Source organism: Salvelinus alpinus, chromosome 14, assembly GCF_045679555.1.
Source record: "Salvelinus alpinus chromosome 14, SLU_Salpinus.1, whole genome shotgun sequence".
Taxonomy (NCBI): Eukaryota; Metazoa; Chordata; class Actinopteri; order Salmoniformes; family Salmonidae; genus Salvelinus; species Salvelinus alpinus.
Genome location: NC_092099.1, coordinates 30,844,385 through 30,865,613, shown reverse-complemented (window position 1 = coordinate 30,865,613; position 21,229 = coordinate 30,844,385). Strand labels below are relative to the sequence as shown.

The window sequence follows — 21,229 nt, the reverse complement described above, 5'->3', positions numbered from 1 at the left end:
CTCACAAGGAGACTGTAAATATCTGAATTGACACACGAGTTCACAGTCCTAACCCTACCACAAGACTACAAGACTGTAGCCAACCATGCTAGCCCTGAAATGATTGAGTTCACCACCAGTGGCCCCAGATGTATTGTAAGTTAATAATAAGCAAGAATAAGTCACAATGTCTTTACTAGTCTCTAATTTTATGGTCGATTTGGACACATTGTTGTTGAAACACAATCAATCTGGGTGTTTCCAGATCTTTCTCTCTCCTTGTCAAATGTGTGTTTGTTTCTGGTGAGGCTAGGCTGTTGAGGTTCACTGGGAAAAAATCCAAAGCATTTCCTACAGATTCCTGAGGGCGAGTGTGTTTTCACAAACCCGCTACGCTAAAACACTCCTTTCTGTCTTCACACACACACACACACACACACACACACACACACACACACACACACACACACACACACACACACACACACACACACACACACACACACACACACACACACACACACACACACACACACACACACACACACACACACACACACACACTTTTTTTCTGTTTGTTTGTATGCGTGGCCCCAGCGCCTCTGAAGGGGAAAAATGTGATATTTCGACATTCCCCTGGTTGGTCGTGGTCTCACAAGGAGCCAAGTCAAACTGGGCCGGCGTGGGTCTGGTCTCTAACGGCACTGGGCAGTCTGGAACACTGCTCTCCTTCCGCTTGACATGCAAACCCTTATTTTCCTCCACTTCCGCTCCCTTTTCCACCACAGCTCTAATTTAGATGTTTGTGGCTCCTACAGACATGTTAGTCTATGAGTGGCTTGAGTAAATATTGTGTGCTGTGTTTGTCAGAAAAGGTGGCTGAGATACACATACTAACTTTGCTTTTGAACGATTGAGAAAAGCTTACCCCAGAAAAAGTCCCCCTACACCTTCATAGATGTTGACAGGTTCTGGATGAATGAGTGAGTTTCTAGATGTTTCCTCAGTGGGTTAAATAGGCATCCCCTCTGATGGACAGAACCAGGCTAAATACAGGGAGAGACGCAATGAAGGAGGGAGCGAGAGAAGCCTTTTTCCCTTGCTGGAGTTCCGTTGTGTTGGACTAGCTTGTGAAATTCGTAGCCAAGCTCTAGCAGTCCATTCACTCCCATAGCCCTCTGAACACAGGCGTGTAACACAGACTGACAGACATATGGTGAAAACCATGACACACACATCTGGCCCAACAACACACAGATAGGCCCCATGTTTGTCTCCTTCATATTTCCATAACCTCATTCTGTCTGTAGACTCTCCATAAGAGAAGCTAACAAAAACAACACATTTATAATCACTCTTTTTTAAACAGTCAGCTTTGCCCTAGGGAAACGTTCAAATCCCAGACTGGAACTGACTGTTTGGGAGTATGACTGACATTTTGTGTTTCAGATTTGGAGGTTTATACTGTGTAACTTGGGTTTAATTAATGTTTGATATGTTTGTAAACATCTGGGACCAGACAAGATTCTTTCTCAGATTTTGTTTTCTGAATTCTCCTTAAATTGTGATTCTCATCTTAGAAAAAGGAGTTCAGACGATTTACATTATGTCAATTTTGATCAGCTATATGTGGCCAGTAAGAAAGTTGGCAAGACTTTACATCTCTTATACCAGGGAAACTACCTGTGAAATAACCTTTAACTTGCAGTCGGAGCCTTAATCTAGGACCAGTCATTGACCTGTGTGACTGAGGTGTAACCAGGTCTATGATCTGTTCCTAGGTCTGTGAGCTTGTTCGGTTCCTGATTGAGAACTGCAGGAAGGTCCTGGGAGATGACGTCCCCTCTCTGTTTAGTGGATTCCCTCAGAAGAGCAATAGCAGCGACCATGGATCAGGTAAACAAAGTCTTAATGTATTCACTGAAGAAATAACAACATCTAATTGCAAATTATATTGTACAGTGCTCTAAACAAATGCTGTTCGTTTTGGTTGGAGAAAACGTCATAAGATAAAGTTGGATAGGGACAAAGGGAGAGGGAGGAAGAGAGGTCCCAAACCAAGCAGAACTGAAACGACACAGAGGTGGTTTAATTTGCCACGGGTCTTCACAAGGGTTTAGAAAGTTAATGAGTGTGTGTGTGTTTATGGCAAGACAGTGGTTCTGTGTATTGTAGACATTATCATCATTATAGAGTAGATTAACCCTGACTAGCTTGTGTGTGTGTGTGTGTGTGTGCGTGCGTTGAGTGTTCTCTCAGACCTCTCCATAAGTCATTGTCTCTGTGAGGTCTGCTGATTGGGGTCACTATGTTGACCTCATTCATTAAAGTGATTAGTACACTCTCAAACACTCATTAACACACCAGTAAATTTCCTCTTCTCCCCTAAACCAGGGATAGGCAACTAGATTCAGCCACGGACCAATTTTTGTTGGAGCGGCTGGTTGGTGGCGGAGCATAATTATAATAATTTGTACACTGCAAATTGACCACAACCTAGCCCAAAAAGAGATCACACGATAATGTATTTTTTTCTATTTGTGGGAATACTTGGAAACCTATTTCCTAAATTAAACCCATTTTTAGATAAATTCCTGGTGATTTTAAAGTATTTTTATTACCAAAAACTCACCCCAGGTTGAAAATGATGAAATCCCTCAATGGCACCCATGCTATAACAGCCTTTGGCCACTAGAGGCCTCTATCATTCTTTATGACCTAAACCAACCTCTATGAAGGCAGCTGTATGCTAGGGACTATGACAGCACTTTGCGCTTGTTTTCAAACCCTTTGTCTATCTAATGAAATGGAGGTTTGTTCAAACTCTCTCCTTCTCCATTTCCCTCCACCCCAGCTTTATTGGCATGATAGTCAGTCAGTGCAACATTTCCAACATTTCCAAAGCAAGGACATAGGAATATATGAAATCCATAACATAATCAAAATGGACCGCATGTCATAACAATCATTTTAGCATATTAACTCTCTCCCTCCCCCCGCTTCTCTCTTTTCCTCTCTCCTTCCCTCCGTAGACGTGTCCTCTTTCCAGATGAATGACTCGTCCTATGACAGTCTGGAGAACGAGTTAAACGAGGACCCAGAGTCGCCCTTCCAGGAGTCCCATCCTCTGAGAGACAAGGCCAAGCCTGACAGCTGCAGCAGAGACTCTGTCATCACCCTGAGTGACTGTGACCCCGACCCTGACCCTGAGGCTGAGGCTGACCTCCTACATATTACCCCACTTGCCAGACCCAGAAAGTTCACCCCCGCCCTACGGCAACCACGCCCACGCCAGTGCTATGTCCAATCACAGGGCCCTCGGAGGTTACGACGCAGCTCAGAGCCTGCCATCGGACACACCCCCGGAGCTCTGATCATCCAATCGGATAAGCACCATTTGGTGTCTCGTAAAGCGAGCTATGACGCGTCGATGGAGGGAGAGGAAGAGGAAGAGGAAGAGGAGGATGAAGTGTTTCAGGGGCTCAGGGCTCTGCAGCTGAAAGACAAAGTGATCGCAGGTGGAGAAAGAGGAGGGGTTGGAACTCTCGGGCAGAGGAAGCTGAAACACACCCCACCCTCTCCTTTACGATTGGACGCAAGCTGCTCTAGCCTGTCCTCCCCAGCAACCTCCCCCACAGGCTCCTCCCTCAGCTCCTTAGACTCCGCCTTCTCCCAGTATTCCACAGACTATGTCACCAGCGCCGGCTTCCTGTTGGCTGAGTCTTGCCCCCGCTCCCCCCTTTCACCCCGCTCCCCCCAGTGCTCACCCCCAAAGAGAGACACAGTGGACTGGAGTGAAAGTCAGCCCCCTCATTCCTCCCGGACACCCTCTACCCACCACGGACTGCACCCCAACACCTGGCTCAAGAGGAACCTCCGACTGTCACTACGGCAACCCGACAATGGACACCTGGAGGAGGAAGTGGGGAAGGGGAAAGGGGTTAGTCTCCCAAAAGCATCCGAGGGTAAAGGTGTAGAGTTGACCACCAAGAGGAGGTCCAGCAGCCCTCCATCCTACCAGCAGGCTATCCTACAGCTGCAGAAGAGTAGGTCTCCCTTCTACAGAGGCACAGAGAAACCCCTTACTGTCAGAGAGCTACAGCTGCTGCATGACCAGGCCTGCAATGCCACCCACAGACCCCCCACAGGACGTGACGTCACCCAGTGGCCCACTGGAACAGGAAGTGAGGTCATCCAGCCTCCCCAGGATGTGTTCTATGGACAGAGTGGCTCAACACTAACCCTCCAGAGGCAGAAGTCTCACTCGCTCACCCTGGCCATGGAGGCTGGCCGCAAGGTCCTCACCCTGCCTCGCAGAGCCTCTGAGCCCTCCATGGTGACAGACGCGGCCTCCAGCCTCACCCTGGAAAGGCCCTGGGTCAAGTCCCAGACCCACGGGGTCAAAGGTCAGCAGCTCCCTGAGAGCGGACTTAGAGTGTCTGACATTGAGCCGCAGCGCAACGGAGCAGGCCCAAACTCAGAGCCACGCTTCTGCCTCTCTCCCTCCGCCACGCGGGCAGTGAGGGACTACTTTTCCTCACAGGTGCGGGCGGATTCAGGCGCGTGCCTGCAGAGGAGTCAGGAGGTCGCTCTGGCCCTTGTCCAGGGGAAGAGGGAGTGGCAAAGCAGGAAGTGTAGCGACCCTTGCGTTGACGACTTTGACCAAATGTTCTTTGCAGAGGAGTCTTACGTTTAAAAGGACTTTTAAGAGACTCTGGGCTTGTTTTATTTGGCTGATCAATGTTTGTAGCATATCGTTTTTATGTTGTCATATATGTACAGTTATTTTCCCTTGGTCATGGTAGATGCAGTTGTTTGGTTGTGCTGGAGATTTTCTTCCATATCTCTGGGAATCAACGACAGGTATAGGTCTATATTTATGTTCATATGCTTTACATATAGTGTTGTGCGAGCTGTAAGAAATCAAATGTGTATTTTTGTACATGATGCCAATACTGCTGCTGTCCTATAGAGTATATTTGCTACAGAATGCACCATTTGTATATTATGTACGTACATGTAACTGCCAAATAAAGAAAACACTTGATGAAATGAGAGATGCAAAGTATATTGAAAGCAGGTGCTTCCGCACAGGTGTGGTTCCTGGGTTAATTAAGCAATTAACATCCCATCATGCTTAGGGTGATGTATAAAAATGCCCAGTTGCCTATTATTTTGGATACCATGGCTAGAAAAAGAGATCTCAGTGACTTTGAAAGAGGAGACTCAAAGGAGCTTAGAGTGTGTGTCTCAGTCACCAGATCTCATCCCAGTTGAACACTTATGGGAGATTCTGGAGCGGTGGCCATCAACAAAACACAAAATGATGGAATATCTCATGGAAAAATGGTGTCACATCCCTCTAATATAGTTCCAGACACTTGTAGAATCTATGCCAAGCTGCAATGAAACTGTTCTGGCAGCTTGTGGTGCCCCAACGCCCTATTAAGACACTTTATGTTGGTATTTTGGCAGTTACCGGTATATCTGATGTCTAATGCTTATGAAAATGAATGATCAGGATTATAATAAAACATTGCTCTTGTGAAAGTATCTTTATGTACCAACAAGATTCTTCATTTTTCTTTATATCAAATAATCTAAATCTAATTTTATTCGAACCACGCTTCGTAAACAACAGTTGTAGACAAACAGTGAAATGCTTACTTACAGGCCTTTCCCAACAATGCAGAGAGAAAGACATTGTTGAAATAATAGAAAAGTAAAACATGTAATAATAAAAGTAATAAAGTTGATGTGCTGGAGTATTAGATAATTGAGGTAGATATGTACATATAACTAGCAATAAAGAGTAGCAGCATCGTATGTGATGAGTCAAAAAAGTTAGTGCAAAAAGGGTCAATGCAGATAGTTCAGGTAGCTGTTAGGTTAAAGGTGCAATATGCAGATATTGCTCTGCCATTTCCTGGTTGCTGAAGTTCTAATAGTTCACCTAATTTCAGTTTGTGACAAAACAAGCAAGTATATCTTAGAGAATCAATGTACCACCACTGTGAAATATATTTTCCTTGGCCAAAAATATTGTATTTTCAGCTGTTTGAAGCTGGTGTACAAAACCGAAAGATGCAAAAACAAAACTTAAGAATGGGAAGCATAGAAATAGCACACATAGAACAGATCTACAGCTTCTTAGACTTGATTTCAATGAGAATGACAGATCTATAACACACATTTCTATGTGAATTTGGTCGGACCACCCAAAAAGTTACAGATTGCAGCTTTAAAGGTTGCATTCTGTTCATAACACATATTGTGTCTGTGTCTCACTACTCACATACAGTGAGTATACCAAACATTAGGAACACCTTTCTAATATTGAGCTGCACCCCCGTCTCCCTCAGAACAGCCTCAATTTGTCAGGGCATGGACACTACAGGCTACTGAACGCATTCCACGTGGATGCTGGCCCATGTTGACTCCAACGCTTCCCACAGCTGTGTCAAGTTGGCTGGATGTCCTTTGGGTGGTGGACCATTCTTGATACACATGGGAAACTGTTGAGTGTGAAAACCCAGCAGCATTGCAGTTCTTGACAAGTTACATATTGCAGCTTTAACTATTTAACTAACTATTTAGCAGTCTTATGGCTTGGGGGTAGAAGCTGTTCAAGGTCCTGTTGGTTCCAGACTTGGTGCATTGGAATCGCTTGCCGTGCGGTAGTACAGAGAACATTCAATGACTTGGGTGAATGGAGTTTTTGTAAAAAAAAAAAAAAAGGGCAAAAATTTGGAATTTCTGGTTCTCTATTATTTTGTGCCTTATTTGGTGATGTTCTGGAGGACGACCCTGCAGAACTGATAAAGTAGGACACTGTATCATACTAAAAGCACAGTACTGTATTAGTGTTAAAATGTAAACTCTTTACACCTGTTTAGCATTAATCATCAAACTCACAGTGCGATGTAAACATCACATTTCCCATGAATAACTCATCTGTAATGGTCTCTGGTGTCAGAGTGACGTAGGTCTGGGTCTAAGAGGATAGACCGACAGGTCTGGTAGAGACAGAGTCCACACACACATGCACACACTCACACTGAGGTGCTGCTTCTCAGAGGACAGACAGGTCTGTTAGAGTTAGAGTTAGTCAGCCAGACAGGGAGACAGAGTCCAAACACAGCTAATTATATAATGGCGGCAGAGCCATGAACCTCACGGGTTTGGCCCACCTTCTTGGACCTGTCTCAAAAGGTGAGTGAGAGAGAGACTGCACATGTGCACGTGTTGTGTAGGGCTGGATGCTGATTGTTAACATAAATATTCAGATTTTCTATATTATTGTTATGGTGATTGAGAGACTTATAAACACTACAAGCTGTGATATAAAACGTGCCGCCCATCTTCCCTAGTCTGTGGTAGAATTTTGATAAAGGTTTTTCTCTCCAATTATAGAAGGACATAATAAAAAGGCTTTTGTCATGATCAGCAGTTGCTGTGAATAGGAAATATGTCAAATCTAACAGCTACTTTGACTCTCAGGATTATACCAATTTCTGTGTTTGCAGGTCCTGCTCTCTCACACTCACACACTTTGTCACCAGTGGTGTCCCCTCTTTGATGACACTACTTTTGTATGGCTCCACCAGTATTAAGTGTTAAGTCTCTAATCTAAAAGGTACTATATGCTGGCCCACATGACCCAGGTTAACACAGGTTGACCCAAGTTAACACCAGAGAGGAAGAGGCGAAGCGAGAGGGGTCCATGAAAATAAGACCATAAAGTGAGGAATATTTGTATGGAGGTCAGTGAGATTGTCCAATTTGGTCAGCAAAAAATGTAATTGCTAATTTGATCGAATAGAAGTTTCGTAATGTTTAGGTTGTTACGAATGCACCAATATAAGTGGATGCATGTGGCATTTTGGCAACTTTGAAAAAAAACAACTTCATATCGGAGTTGTGCCTGTTGTTCACATGCGTATCTGCCCACTCATTGGCTAGAATGCTCCCACCTGATCGCGGGACCATCTTGTCAGTATAATAGATCATCTTTGACACAAGCTCTGTGTAGTTCTCAGGTCAGGAGTCAGGTAAAGCCTACTAGATGGATTTTGAAGTCAACTGATTCTGCCTGCTTGTCTGTTTCTAGCACCTCTGCAGGGGTGCTAAACTAGGTGGGGAAGTAGTACAAGCAGGAATGGTTGGTTTAGTAATCAGGTTTTTTTGTGAGGGAGCTTGATGGAGTTATTAGTAGTTATAACTAGGGAGGTTAAGAAAAACTCATGGCCCTCGTTATCTAGAACATACCACATTAGAATTCACTGCTAGTACAAGAGCATGTTCTTTGGAAACGCAAACTCTTAAGTTTGACCCTTGAAGCTATGTTGTTGATGCGCTGGGAGTCTGTTAAGTTAAACCGGCCTCAGAAGTCACATTTTGGAGAGGAGAGGCTCTAACAATTTGTAATAAACGTGAGTGATCTACTCTCCCTGACACTGTGAGCCCTTGGAGAGGACAGAATGTGCCAGAGTCATGACAGGGCTTCTGACAAGGTCCCTGTGCAGCTTTATTTTACCACCTGGGCCTAAACCCCGGTCTCTTGCACGTCATAAGACTGTGTTGGCCAGCTGGGCTAAAGCCTACATTAGCTTGGGGACTGGAGAGCTAACGAAAGTTGTCAGGTCTCTGGCAATGTTTCTCATCACGCAAGAGTGGCTACCCCATCCATACAGACACACTTATTAACAACATCCTCTGATTGGCACCATTGTTGAATTCCAAGGCAATATAATGAGCCGTTGAACTCTCCACCCTGTAACGATACACTGAGGCACTGAGCATCTGTGCGGTGGTATTTTGACAGCAACTCTCGCCTGTCTACACTCTTTCCACTCTGGGTTTGTGGATTTTTATGGGGGGCGTTGCTCGTAGCGCAGGTGCAGCCAACACGCCCGGTTCCTCTCTGTTTTCCTTGTAGACAGTGAATTTGCTTTTTGTTTTGATTGGGTCCAGTTAAGAGGATGGTGGTGGGGGTTCGGGGTGGGGAGCTGCTCAGTGAGGTGTCTTGGCTGGCTCACGGCCCTCTGATGAAGTCACAGTTGATACTATCTGGCTCTCTTACAAATCCCAGTCAAAACAGCCATTAACAGTATTTTTCCCTCGTTTTGCACTCTTGACCCACGCAGAATAACATGTTACCTCCCTGCACAGAAATCCGGATAAATCTCCCAGCTATTGTTTGTCTGACACACATACTGGTGTTGTTACACTGTTACAATGAGAAGCAGGCATGAGTCACCCACTACGTAATGTGCTGTGGGACCCAGCATATGATGTTCATTTAGGGGAGAGATACTATGACAATATGTGTCATATTATATCATTCTAAATATGTTAAGACTAATTATATTTATTATTGCAGTCATTGAGTATATCATACTTTTGTCAAAAAAAGGAGATAGAACTAATATTTCTCATAGTTTTCAGACCAAGTTAAATGCCATTGAGGCGATTCTTACAGGCTGGTCACTTTAGGTTTTAAAACAAAAATGTAGGACAATACCATATTATTAAGAGATAAACTTGTCATTTTCTAAAGGGGTTTTGAGATCTTTGTGTCTAAATACCGCAAACTTACAGGCCTTGGAAAAATGTGTCAGGACACCAAATCCCCAGGAGTTGAATCTGAGGTGGACACAAGGCTTCGCGAGGTAGAGATGGTTATGGGCATATGAGAGCGGAAGACACCTGTCAGAAAGAGAGAAGAAGAGAGGGAGGGGAAGACAGGACTAGCCACATAGTCTCAGAAGAACAGCCAAGCAGTGATGGAAATCTGGGTTGATCCAACGTTTCTGGAACGCTCAGTGACACTGATGTCTCTGTACTCAGTGGGGTACATTCTTGGCACCTGGCCTCTGCTGTGTTCTGAACAGGTCCCCGGAAACCCTGTCTGATCTTGCTGTGTTCTGAACAGGTCCCCGGAAACCCTGTCTGATCTTGCTGTGTTCTGAACAGGTCCCCGGAAACCCTGTCTGATCTTGCTGTGTTCTGAACAGGTCCCCGGAAACCCTGTCTGATCTTGCTGTGTTCTGAACAGGTCCCCGGAAACCCTGTCTGATCTTGCTGTGTTCTGAACAGGTCCCCAGAAACCCTGTCTGATCTTGCTGTGTTCTGAACAGGTCCCCGGAAACCCTGTCTGATCTTGCTGTGTTCTGAACAGGTCCCCGGAAACCCTGTCTGATCTTGCTGTGTTCTGAACAGGTCCCCGGAAACCCTGTCTGATCTTGCTGTGTTCTGAACAGGTCCCCAGAAACCCTGTCTGATCTTGCTGTGTTCTGAACAGGTCCCCAGAAACCCTGTCTGATCTTGCTGTGTTCTGAACAGGTCCCCGGAAACCCTGTCTGATCTTGCTGTGTTCTGAACAGGTCCCCAGAAACCCTGTCTGATCTTGCTGTGTTCTGAACATGTCCTGGAAACTTCAAAGACTTGTGTGCTCACATACCCCTGGACCCTGTCCGTCTGCACACACACACACACACACACAAATCTTTATAACACTGTATTCATGGTTAGCCGTTCCAAGAGCACAAGACAACCCTAACTTTTGACACCTTCGCCTCCCTCTTCCTGCGTTCACCTGTGTGTGTGATTTATAACTCAGAATGGACGGTTCTTCCAATTACCTACTAAACCTTTTATGACCTGCACTTTCACGCATGCACGTGTGCACACACTTATGTAACTTCAAGACCATAACAAAGACCTAACCAGTTTCCAGGGAACCCTGTGACCACTAGATGCAGACAATGGGTCTTGCGAGGGAGAGATGGAACGAAGGGGTGTGTGTGTGTGTCAGACATGTGATGGAGTGGGTGGCTATTATTATGCTGACCTTTGAACCCTAACTCAGGGGTAACTCTTCAGTTACACAAGGTTCTGTGTTTACTGTACATTTGTGTCAAGGCATACACTTACAGGTGTAGGATCTTAATTTGATCACTTTTAGTGTATTCAAGGTTTAAAAAGCTTCTAAAGTTTGTAATTTCCACTTTACAATTTTAGACTTGATTTGCCCTAACAAAGAATGTTTCAACCTCTACAAAAATGTAAATTAATTATAATCCACACAATAATTAACATTTCCTGTTGCTGCAGGATTATTTTCCTGAAACTGGTCAAATTAAGATCCTAAATCTGTAGCTACAGTACAATATAATGATAACAGTGCTGCACAGCCTCCAATAATCCTTTACTTCTGACAGAGATGAATCTCCACTCCAACCTTTGGTACAGTTCAGGATGGAAAGGGATCTACAGAAGAACAGTGTTGTTGTAACTAAACAGAGTAATTTGTTACAATGTACAGACCAGTCCACATTGTAAAGGATTATTCTGTTCTAGGAATGGCAACAAGATGTCTTTATTAAAGTACCTCAAAGACTCTATGACTCATGTCCTTCCCTCCTTAGCACCTGTAACGATGTGCGCTGAGAGTCGAGAAGCAAGCTCAGGGAATGAGTGTTGTGTTGTAATAAAATAAACGTAATACAAAACAAGAACCTCCAACAACACACACATGAAACAGAAACAATGACACCTGGGGAAGGAACCAAAGGGAGTGACATATATAGGGCAGGTAATCAAGGAAGTGATGGAGTCCAGGTGAGTCTGACGATGCCCAGGTACGCGTAACGATGGTGACAGGTGTGCGCCATAAGGAGCAGCCTGGTGACCTAGAGGCCGGAGAGGGAGTACAAGTGACAGTACCAAATCAATTTTCTAAAAAAATAAATATATATATATATATATACACACACACAAACACACACTTGAAGTCTGAAGTTTACATACACTTAGGTTGGAGTCATTAAAACTCGTTTTTCAACCACTCCACAAATTTCTTGTTAACAAACTATAGTTTTGGCAAGTCGGTTAAGACATCTACTTTGTGCATGACACAATTAATTTTTCCAACAATTGTTTACAGATTATTTCACTGTATCACAATTCCAGTGGGTCAGAAGTTTACATATACTAAGTTGACTGTGCCTTTAAACAGCTTGGAAAATTCAAGAAAATTATGTCACGGCTTTAGAAGCTTCCGATAGGCTAATTGACATAATTTGAGTCAAATGGAGATGGACCTGTGGATGTATTTCAAGGCCTACCTTCAAACTCAGTGCCTCTTTGCTTGGCATCATGGGAAAATCAAAAGAAATCAGCCAAGACCTCAGACAAAATAGTGTAGACCTCCACAAGTCTGGTTCATCCTTGGGAGAAATTTCCAAATGACTGAAGGTACCACGTTCATCTGTACAAACAATAGTACGCAAGTATAAACACCATGTGACCACATAGCCATCATACCACTCAGGAAGGAGACACATTCTGTCTCCTAGAGATGAACATACATTGGTGCGAAAAGTGCAAATCAATCCCAGAACAACAGCAAAAGGACCTCGTGAAGATGCTGGAGGAAACGGGTACAAAAGTATCTATATCCACAGGAAAACCAGTCCTATATGGACGTAACCTGAAAGGCCGCTCAGCAAGGAAGAAGCCATTGCTCCAAAACCGCCATAAAAAAGCCAGACTACGGTTTGCAACTGCACATGGGGACAAAGATTGTACTTTTTGGAGAAATGTCCTCTGGTCTGATGAAACAAAAATAGAACTGTTTGGCCATAATGACCATCGTTCTGTTTGGAGGAAAAAGGGGGAGGCTTGCAAGCCGAAAAACACCATCCCAACTGTGAAGCACAGGGGTGGCAGCATCATGTTGTGGGGGTGCTTTGCTGCAGGAGGGACTGGTGCACTTCACAAAATAGATGGCATCATGAGGCAGGAAAATTATGTGGATATATTGAAGCAACATCTCAAGACATCAGTCAGGAAGTTAAAGCTTGGTCGCAAATGGGTCTTCCAAATCGACAATGACACCAAGCATACTTCCAAAGTTGTGGCAAAATGGCTTAAGGACAACAAAGTCAAGGTATTGGAGTGGCCATCACAAAGCCCTGACCTTAATCCTATAGTATATTTGTGGGCAGAACTGAAAAAGCATGTGCGATCAAGGAGGCCTACAAACCTGACTCAATTACTGTCAGGAGGAATGGGCGAAAATTCACCCAACTTATTGTGGGAAGCTTGTGGAAGGCTACCTGAAACATTTGACCCACGTTAAACAATTTAAAGGCAATGCTACCAAATACTAACCAGTGCTCCCGCACATTGGCTAACCGGGCTATCTGCATTGTGTCCCACCACCCCCTCTTTACGCAACTGCTACTCTCTGTTCATTATATATGCAGTCACTTTAACCAGATCTACATGTACATACTACCTCAATCAGCCTGACTAACCGGTGTCTGTATCTAGCCTCGCTACTTTTATAGCCTGTCTTTTTACTGTTGTTTTATTTTTTTTACTTACCTATTGTTCACCTAATACCTTTTTTTAACTATTGGTTAGAGCCTGTAAGTAAGCATTTCACTGTAAGGTTGTATTCACCTGTTGTATTCGGCGCACGTGACAAACTTTGATTTGTATGTAAACTTCTGACCCACTGGGAATGTGATGAAAGGAATAAAAGCAGAAATTAATTATTCTCTACTATTATTCTGACATTTCACATTCTTAAAATAAAGTGGTGATCCTAACTGACCTAAGACAGGGAATTTTTACTAGGATTAAATGTCACGAATTGTGAAAAACTGTGTTGAAATGTATTTGGATAAGGTGTATGTAAACTTCAGACTTCAACTGTAAATCAATCTTCCCTATTTCATCCTGACTCATGTATGAATATGTTTAACCTATATTTCCTTCCACTTGTACCTACCCATGAGCCCCCATCTCACCAATCCCCTGACGTTACTACCTCTTTGCTAACCTCTCTCCACGTTTCTATTTGTCAACCCTGTCCTCACATCTCCTTCTACCCTTGTCACCTAACCCCTTTTTCCATACCTTTGCCTGTCTTACCCTTTCTCACCCCTTTATTCCGGTCTCTCCACCTCCCTCTCTCTTGCTCTCTGAGTGACAGTTGATTGATGTGTTTGTCAGCAGCTCTCTCAGAACAAAGATGATGTCATCACTGAGAGACACCTCAGATGAGTGACTGAGTGTGCCAAAGCCACTTTTCCACTGCTCCCACTAATAACCCCTCTGAGTCTGACAACACATTCCACACAATCCATCTTTGAGTTGTCTCAATTAGAACTAGTGGAAAGCGGAGGCAACATAACACACATTTCTCAGGGGGGAAAGGAGGAGTCTGTCAAAATGAGAAGAGTGCAACAGTGTAGAGATGCTGAACACAGGGGAAGAACGCTCAGAATGTTAGAGATTATAAATGTGAAATGTTTTGTAAAGTTAGTATTATAGCTTAGGCCTACCTGAACGTGGGTGACACAAGGTAGAATGACAAGGTAAAAAATAAAATACAGAGTGGATGCATTGATCTTAATAATTAGGAAAACTATTTTATTTCAGCATTTCAACAATACTAAATATTTGATCTATAAACAAAACTTGACATTCGCTTACTGGCTATTTACTGTGGGTTACTAGCTATTTGCTGTAGGTTACTAGCTATTTACTGTAGGTTACTAGCGGAACACAGGAGTGATGGTTGCTGATAATGGACCTCTGTACGCCTATGTAGATATTCCATTCAAAAAAAATCTGCCGTTTCCAGCTACAATAGTCATTTACAACATTAACAATGTCTATACTGTGTATTTCTGATCAATTTGATGTTATTTTAATTTCTAAGTGACCCCAAACTTTTGAACGGTAATGTGTATATATATAAATAGGGGTATATTCTCTATACCCACCCCTACCTTGTCACAACACAACTGATTGGCTCAAATGCATTAAGAAGGAAAGAAATGAACTTTTAACAAGGCACACCTGTTAATTGAAATGCATTCCAGGTGACTACCTCATGAAGCTGGTTGAGAGAATGCCAAGAGTGTGCAAAGCTGTCATCAAGGAACAGGGTGGCTACTTTGAAGAATGTCAAATATAAAATCTATTTTGATATATTTAACACTTTTTTGGTTACTACATGATTCCATATGTGTTATTTCATAGTCTTGATGTCTTCACTATTATTCTACAATGTAGAAAATAGTAAAAATAAAGAAACACTCTTGAATGAGTAGGTGTGTCCAAACTTTTGACTGGTACTGTATACCACTTGCACTTCTAGAGGCCTTAACAAAGGTTTCTAAACTGGCAGAAAATACAGGGCAAAACAGACCAAAGAACATGGCAAATACTAAACCATTAAAGGTTTAAGACTTGCTGCCACTCCAATCTGTCCCCTACTGTATGCACATTCAATTGTTGAGGCACTACTACCACCACATACTGTATCAGTTAAATTGGTACCTCACTCTCACTAACCTGTGGAACAAATGCAGCCTCTTACAAGGCACACCTCATAATATGTTAATGAAAACAACAATAACATGAAACCACTACAGGGAAGGGTACAGTATTATGTGGGGTGGAATTACAGTACCATTGGAAATATAGCACTTTTTAACAGGAATGTACTGTTAAACCAAGTTTCTTTGGAATTGTATAGTATCAATTAATCAGTTAGACCTAAAACCACCCAGATTGCATTTCGATTTAGGGCAATTAATCATTAATATAGTACTTTACTGTTAGTTTTGTATAATACTGTAAAAACAACAAGATGCTTTACAGTGTAGGTCCAGCATCGTCAGATCGCCGCATGTCGTTCACCCCGTCTGGCACACGGACCGTTATGCCCTCCAGATCTCTGGATAGGCAGACCTGACAACCCAGACGAGACCTGCAGGACCGCAGACAGCAGGTACAGGGACAAGGTCATTACACACACTTTATTAACAGGGAACCATGTTGTCCAATCTATTCCCTTCCCACTAGCACCTTGGTTTGGCTCTTTTGTGGTTAAGGCCCAGGCTGGTCTCATGCACTTTGTGACAAAATCATTTATAAAATAAAAATCTACAAAAATCTAATCTGATGCTACAGACAGTTAAAGCAAACACCAAGTCTTAAAAGTCTGTGGTGGAGGGGTTAATAATAAAATAAATATCACACTAGCATAAGAAGCGCACATACACTATGTTCACATTCACATGTGAATAGACCTTACGTAACATGTTATGTTATCATTCCAAATGTGTGAGTTACTGTGTAAACTGTTAGTCTTAAACTGGGATGGGAGTCATGTGGGAGAAGCACATCCTCATTAGTAGAGAAACCCACAGTCAGTATCTGGTATTGATGTGTTCCAGAAAACCATGTTAGATATGTGAAAGGTCAGCCAGGGGAAAACTCTGGTCTTGACCAGGTTAAATGTTATAGACAAACAAGAGTCTCAAATACAAGGTGGCTGAGAGCATCACGTTGCTGAGACTGAGCACATGTGAGGGAGAAAACACACATTTGATATGCATTATAATCGTACTGATTTGATTTGTCACCTGAGTGGAATTAGTACCCTTTTCATACCTAACTAATTATATTCTAATGTGAAGTGAATAGGAAAGAAACAATTATCTTATATTAATCAAACTGTGGTTATCTTTAATCTGCTCATCTCACCCGGCAACTGAACCTCTTGATCTCTATTGGCTGGAAGCCTACCTGAAATAATGTGATTTATCAGCAGGTTAAGCCGTGGGCCAGGCTCAACATGTTCATAGGTGTTCTATGTGTGAGTGTGTGTGGGAGAGAGTACATACTATGTGATGTGTATGCATCAGCAAGCGTGTCACTCATTTGTCTGTGAGGCCTTTAATATGCCAGAATCATCTTCCCGCCAATGTGTGTTTTGGAATGTGCGTGTATGTCTGTGACTCACGTATCAGTGAGGCCAAAGGCCAGGTCCAGCATGTCATTCTCCTCATCAGTGATGGGCCCCAGCTGGTTATACACCTTCTGATCCAGGATCACATGACAGGTGGAACAGGCCAGGGTCCCCTCACACGCACCTGGGGAACACACATTTAAAATCAAACTGTTAAGGGATGATGTATATCAGGATCTATCAGTAGAGAACAGCCCAGTCCTAGAGGGGAATGACTTCACTGACTTTCCATTCATATGATTGAAACCACAGGATGTACACATTGGGGGGGGGGGGGAAAGAGAGAGAAAAAAATAAATACATTATGGGATATGTAAGGATGAAGTTCTGAAGGCACTCACTGGATTAATGTCTACTCTAATGCATGGAACAGTTTTTACTGTGAGGAGAGAGGAAGAGGTGAGAGGTTGTGAGAAAGCTTTACACCAGCCCAACCCACGGACCTGCCCAGAAACACTACAAAAATCAGTTCAGCCTATCAAAAGCACATTCCATTCAGGATTGACTTCCTTCTGCGAGAGGCGGGTTCACGCATTGGTAGCTCAGTTGGTAGAGCATGTCGCTTGTAACGCGAGGGTAGTGGGTTCGAATCTTGGGGCAACCCATACATAAAATGAGGGGGCGCAAACAACGCAAAAAAAGCCCATTGATCGTCTATTACCAGAATGCTAACAAAATTTGCACAGGTAATAGCCAAATCACATAGATGCCATTAGCTAAATGCTAACGAGCTAAAACTAACCAACTAATTGCAAAGACAGGCAAATCCAGCTCAAGTTGTACAAGCATAGCTAGTAGCTACCCAATGTAATTTTCAGTGAGTGTGGTTACTTAGAAGCGAAAGTGAACGAGACAAATTGTGCAAATGAACAAAGTTGTGATTCATGGTTTTCTGAAGGAAGACCAGCATGTGTACACAAAGCAGATGGGAGAAGAACGGAGGAGGGGGGAAGAAAACAGTAGTAGAAAGCACAGGGAAAACATTTCAGCTGTACAGAACTCATCCAGAACTCTAACTTCTGGCAGAAAAATATATATATTTATTTAACTAGGCAAGTCAGTTAATAACAAATTCTTATTTACAATGACGGCCTACCACGGCCAAACCCTCCCCTAACCCGGACGACGTTGGGCCAATTGTGTGCCGCCCTTTGGGACTCCCGATCACGGCCGGTTGTGATACAGCCCGGGATCAAATCAGGGGCTGTAGTGACACCTTCGACCACTGTGCCACTCAGTCACCTCATGTGCGTTTTACAATAAAGACTCACCAATAGATAGATATAGAACACTATGGACTCACCAGCTCCTGCTTTCTCCCGTTATGCTATTTACAAACAAACACGTAACTGGCTCAACTGGGAACTACGGTAAGGTGAAATGAAGAACGCAATCTGCTTCATCTCCTAACGTATTGCACAAGTTGACTGCTGGTATTTACTTAAAATGTAGCTACAAATCTGAACATTACTTGAAAAAATTCAAAGAAATAGTCGTAACGGTATTGAAAAACCATCCCATGGCTTTTTCCCCAATACCCCAGGTATACGGTATACCGCCCAAGACTAGAGACTAGAAATAGACCTCCACCTCCAGTGGCCTTCGTTTACTGCTCTCTCCCCCTCTCTCTAGACAGGAGGATGAGGAGTCCTGACATCTGCAGGGGAGGACAGAACCCCAGACAGGTTTTCCCCCTCTTTCTACCATGGCGCTTTTTCAGGGATCCAGATTGTATCATGTCAATGCCTAAATAGGACAGACGTGCAGGAGAAATGAGCTGGACAGAGAAGACAGAGGGAAAGAGTGCGAGAAAGAAAGCCTTGCAAACATCAAAGGTGATGTTGCTGACGCATATTGTGTTCACCCCCTCTCTTTCCCTCCCTCCCTCGGTTCTCTCACTCTGTCTAGATAGAATGCTTGATGCTGGGGCTCATCCATATAAAGCCATGGAAACATTTAGTAGAAGTGCCAGAGGTAACTGGGCAGCATGTTAAAGTGCCACTCTTGGTGAGAGAGTGACAGTCTAACTACACGCCCTAATATGGAAATAATGCCATGTCATCCTCTGGCTTCTTCATCAGCTTCTTGTAGGAAATGTATATTGGATCTTATCAAATAAACACAGCATCAGAAATATGGACCCACATTGGCAATTGCCAGGATGCGAACAGTATCCATAAGCATGCAGTCTACAGTGTATAACAGTGTAACTGACGGTTATGGATGAAGACCGTCATAACCGTTTCTTTTTGACTGACTGAAGATGGGATGGCTGGGCATTCATGTGGTTGAGTCCATTTCTGCGGTAACATGGACTCTTAACAACGTGATGAAACTTTGTTGCTTCTTGCTGAAACAAGGAAGGTGTTGTAGCAAACAAGTCTTCAGTTGCCTATGCAACAGCCCCCTCCCTGCAGCAGCAGCACACCTCGAAATAGAATGAATAGAACAGGCTTGGAACCGCTAACCCTGGCAATTTGACTGGTAAACTCATGGGTACACTTGCAATGGCTGCCTGGTATTGTGATGCAATAATTTCCATGGTAATGTGTACTGAACAAAAATATAAAATGCAACAATTTCAAAGATTTTACTGAGTTTATATAAGAAAATCAGACAATTTAAATAAATTCAATAGGCCCTAATCTATGGATTTCACATGACTGGGAATATAGATATGCATCTGTTGGTCACAGATACCTTAAAAAAAAGGTAGGCATTTTGCCTCATGCAGTGTGACACATCTCCTTCGCATAGAGTTGATCAGGCTGTTGATTGTGGCCTGTGGAATGCTGTCCTACTCCTCTTCAATGGCTGTGTGAAGTTGCTGAATATTGGCGGGAACTGGAACACGCTGTCTTACACGTCGATCCAGAGCATCCCAAATGTGCTCAGCGGGTGACATGTCTGGTGAGTATGCAGGCCATGGAAGAACTGGGACATTTTCAGCTTCCAAGAATTGTGTACAGATCCTTGCGACATGGGGCCATGCATTATCATGCTGAAACATGAGGTGATGAATGGCAAGACAATGTGCCACAGGATCTCGTCACGGTATCTCTCTGTGCATTCAAACTGCCATCGATAAAATGCAATTGTGTTTGTTCTCCGTATCTTATGCCTGCCCATACCATATCTCCACCGCCACGAGGCACTCTGTTCACAACGTTGACATCAGCAAACCGCTCACCCACACGACGCCATACACGTGGTCTGCGATTGAGAGGCCGGTTGGACGTACTGCCAAATTCTCTAAAACAACGTTGGAGGCGGCTTATGGTAGAGAAATGAACATTAATTCTCTGGCAACAGCTCTGGTGGACATTTCTGCAGTAAGCATGCCAATTGCACACTCCCTCAAAACTTAAGACATCTGTGCCATTGTGTTGTGTGACAAAACTGTGGCCTTTTATTGTCCCCAGCACAAGGTGCACCTGTGTAATGATAATTCTGTTTAATCATCTTTTTGATATGCCATACCTTTCAAGTGGATGGATTGTCTTGGCAAAGGAGAAATACTAATAGGGATAAACAAATTTGTGCACAAAATTTGAGAGAAATAAGCATTTAATGTGTATGGAACATTTCGGGGATCTTTTACGTCAGCTCATGAAACATGGGAACAAAACTTCACATGTTGCATTCATATTTTTGTTCAGTGTAGAATGTTCATTAAAATTATGCAGATTTGGCTCATGCAATGGAATATTTGGTAATGTCAGTTGAGTTGAATCAATGAATCACAGCACATATTAATGGGTACGATTCCTGCTTTGATCCTCGCAATGGCCGCCAGTCCACCCATTATGCTATCATTGACTTGAATTGGGACGCCAGTTCTATGACGGCATAATGTGCGTAAAAATAAAAAAATTACACTGACCGCAGTCATTTGGCAGGCCAATTATGTCATCCAAAATTCCATGACCATCACAGCCCTAGGTACACCACACTTACCAAAACCTTCAATATCTAGGTTTTGTTCGACCACCAGGTCTAGAAGACTGTTGCCCTTGGCACTTGAAGTGGTGATCTTCCGCCCATTGCGGTTGATGAAATAGACAGTCACCTTCTCCTCTGACCTAGAGTAGGATAGAGAAAGTGAATGGAGACAGAATGAGAGAGAGAGAGAGAGAAAGAGAGAGAGAGAGAGAAAGAGAGAGAGAGAGAAAGAGAGAGAGAGAGAACCAGGGTTCTTTTCAGGTGAGCCAAGAATAACATAATACAAAACCATCACAGGATAAAAATATTTTGGCTTGCCTTTGAACCCAACTAAAAATGAGTTTGCATGACGTATGTTAGAGTTGCCAGGATATTTTGTTACCTTTGAAGTCTCAAAAGGTAACAAAGTATGCAGGTAATGCACTGGCGTAACGTAGTTTCACTGGACCCTGACAGTCACTCAAAGTATAG

At 43.3% G+C, this 21,229-nt stretch overlaps 2 protein-coding genes across 4 annotated transcripts in view; one reads left to right on the top strand and one right to left on the bottom strand.

Moving 5' to 3' along the window:
• LOC139538776 (rho GTPase-activating protein 20-like) overlaps positions 1-5,047 on the top strand; it is an 82,668-nt gene extending 77,621 nt beyond the window's left edge. For both annotated transcript variants that reach the window (XM_071341197.1, XM_071341196.1), the window contains exons 12-13: positions 1,761-1,875; positions 3,012-5,047. In XM_071341197.1, the coding sequence (XP_071197298.1) occupies positions 1,761-1,875; positions 3,012-4,675 (1,779 nt within the window). In that variant the 3' untranslated portion in view covers positions 4,676-5,047. The remainder of the gene's footprint in view (positions 1-1,760; positions 1,876-3,011) is intronic.
• Positions 5,048-11,175: 6,128 nt separating this feature from the next.
• The window catches only part of LOC139538760 (adrenodoxin-like), a 32,279-nt gene continuing 22,225 nt past the window's right edge, over positions 11,176-21,229 (bottom strand). The window contains exons 2-5 of one of the 2 annotated variants that reach the window (XM_071341163.1): positions 20,774-20,898; positions 16,811-16,940; positions 15,662-15,772; positions 11,176-11,672 (exon numbers count right to left, since the gene is read on the bottom strand). In XM_071341163.1, coding sequence (XP_071197264.1) covers positions 11,447-11,672; positions 15,662-15,772; positions 16,811-16,940; positions 20,774-20,898 — 592 coding nt within the window. In that variant the 3' untranslated portion in view covers positions 11,176-11,446. Of the gene's footprint in view, positions 11,673-14,397; positions 15,773-16,810; positions 16,941-20,773; positions 20,899-21,229 lie in introns of those variants that run through there. The other variant, XM_071341165.1, reaches the window with a different exon arrangement.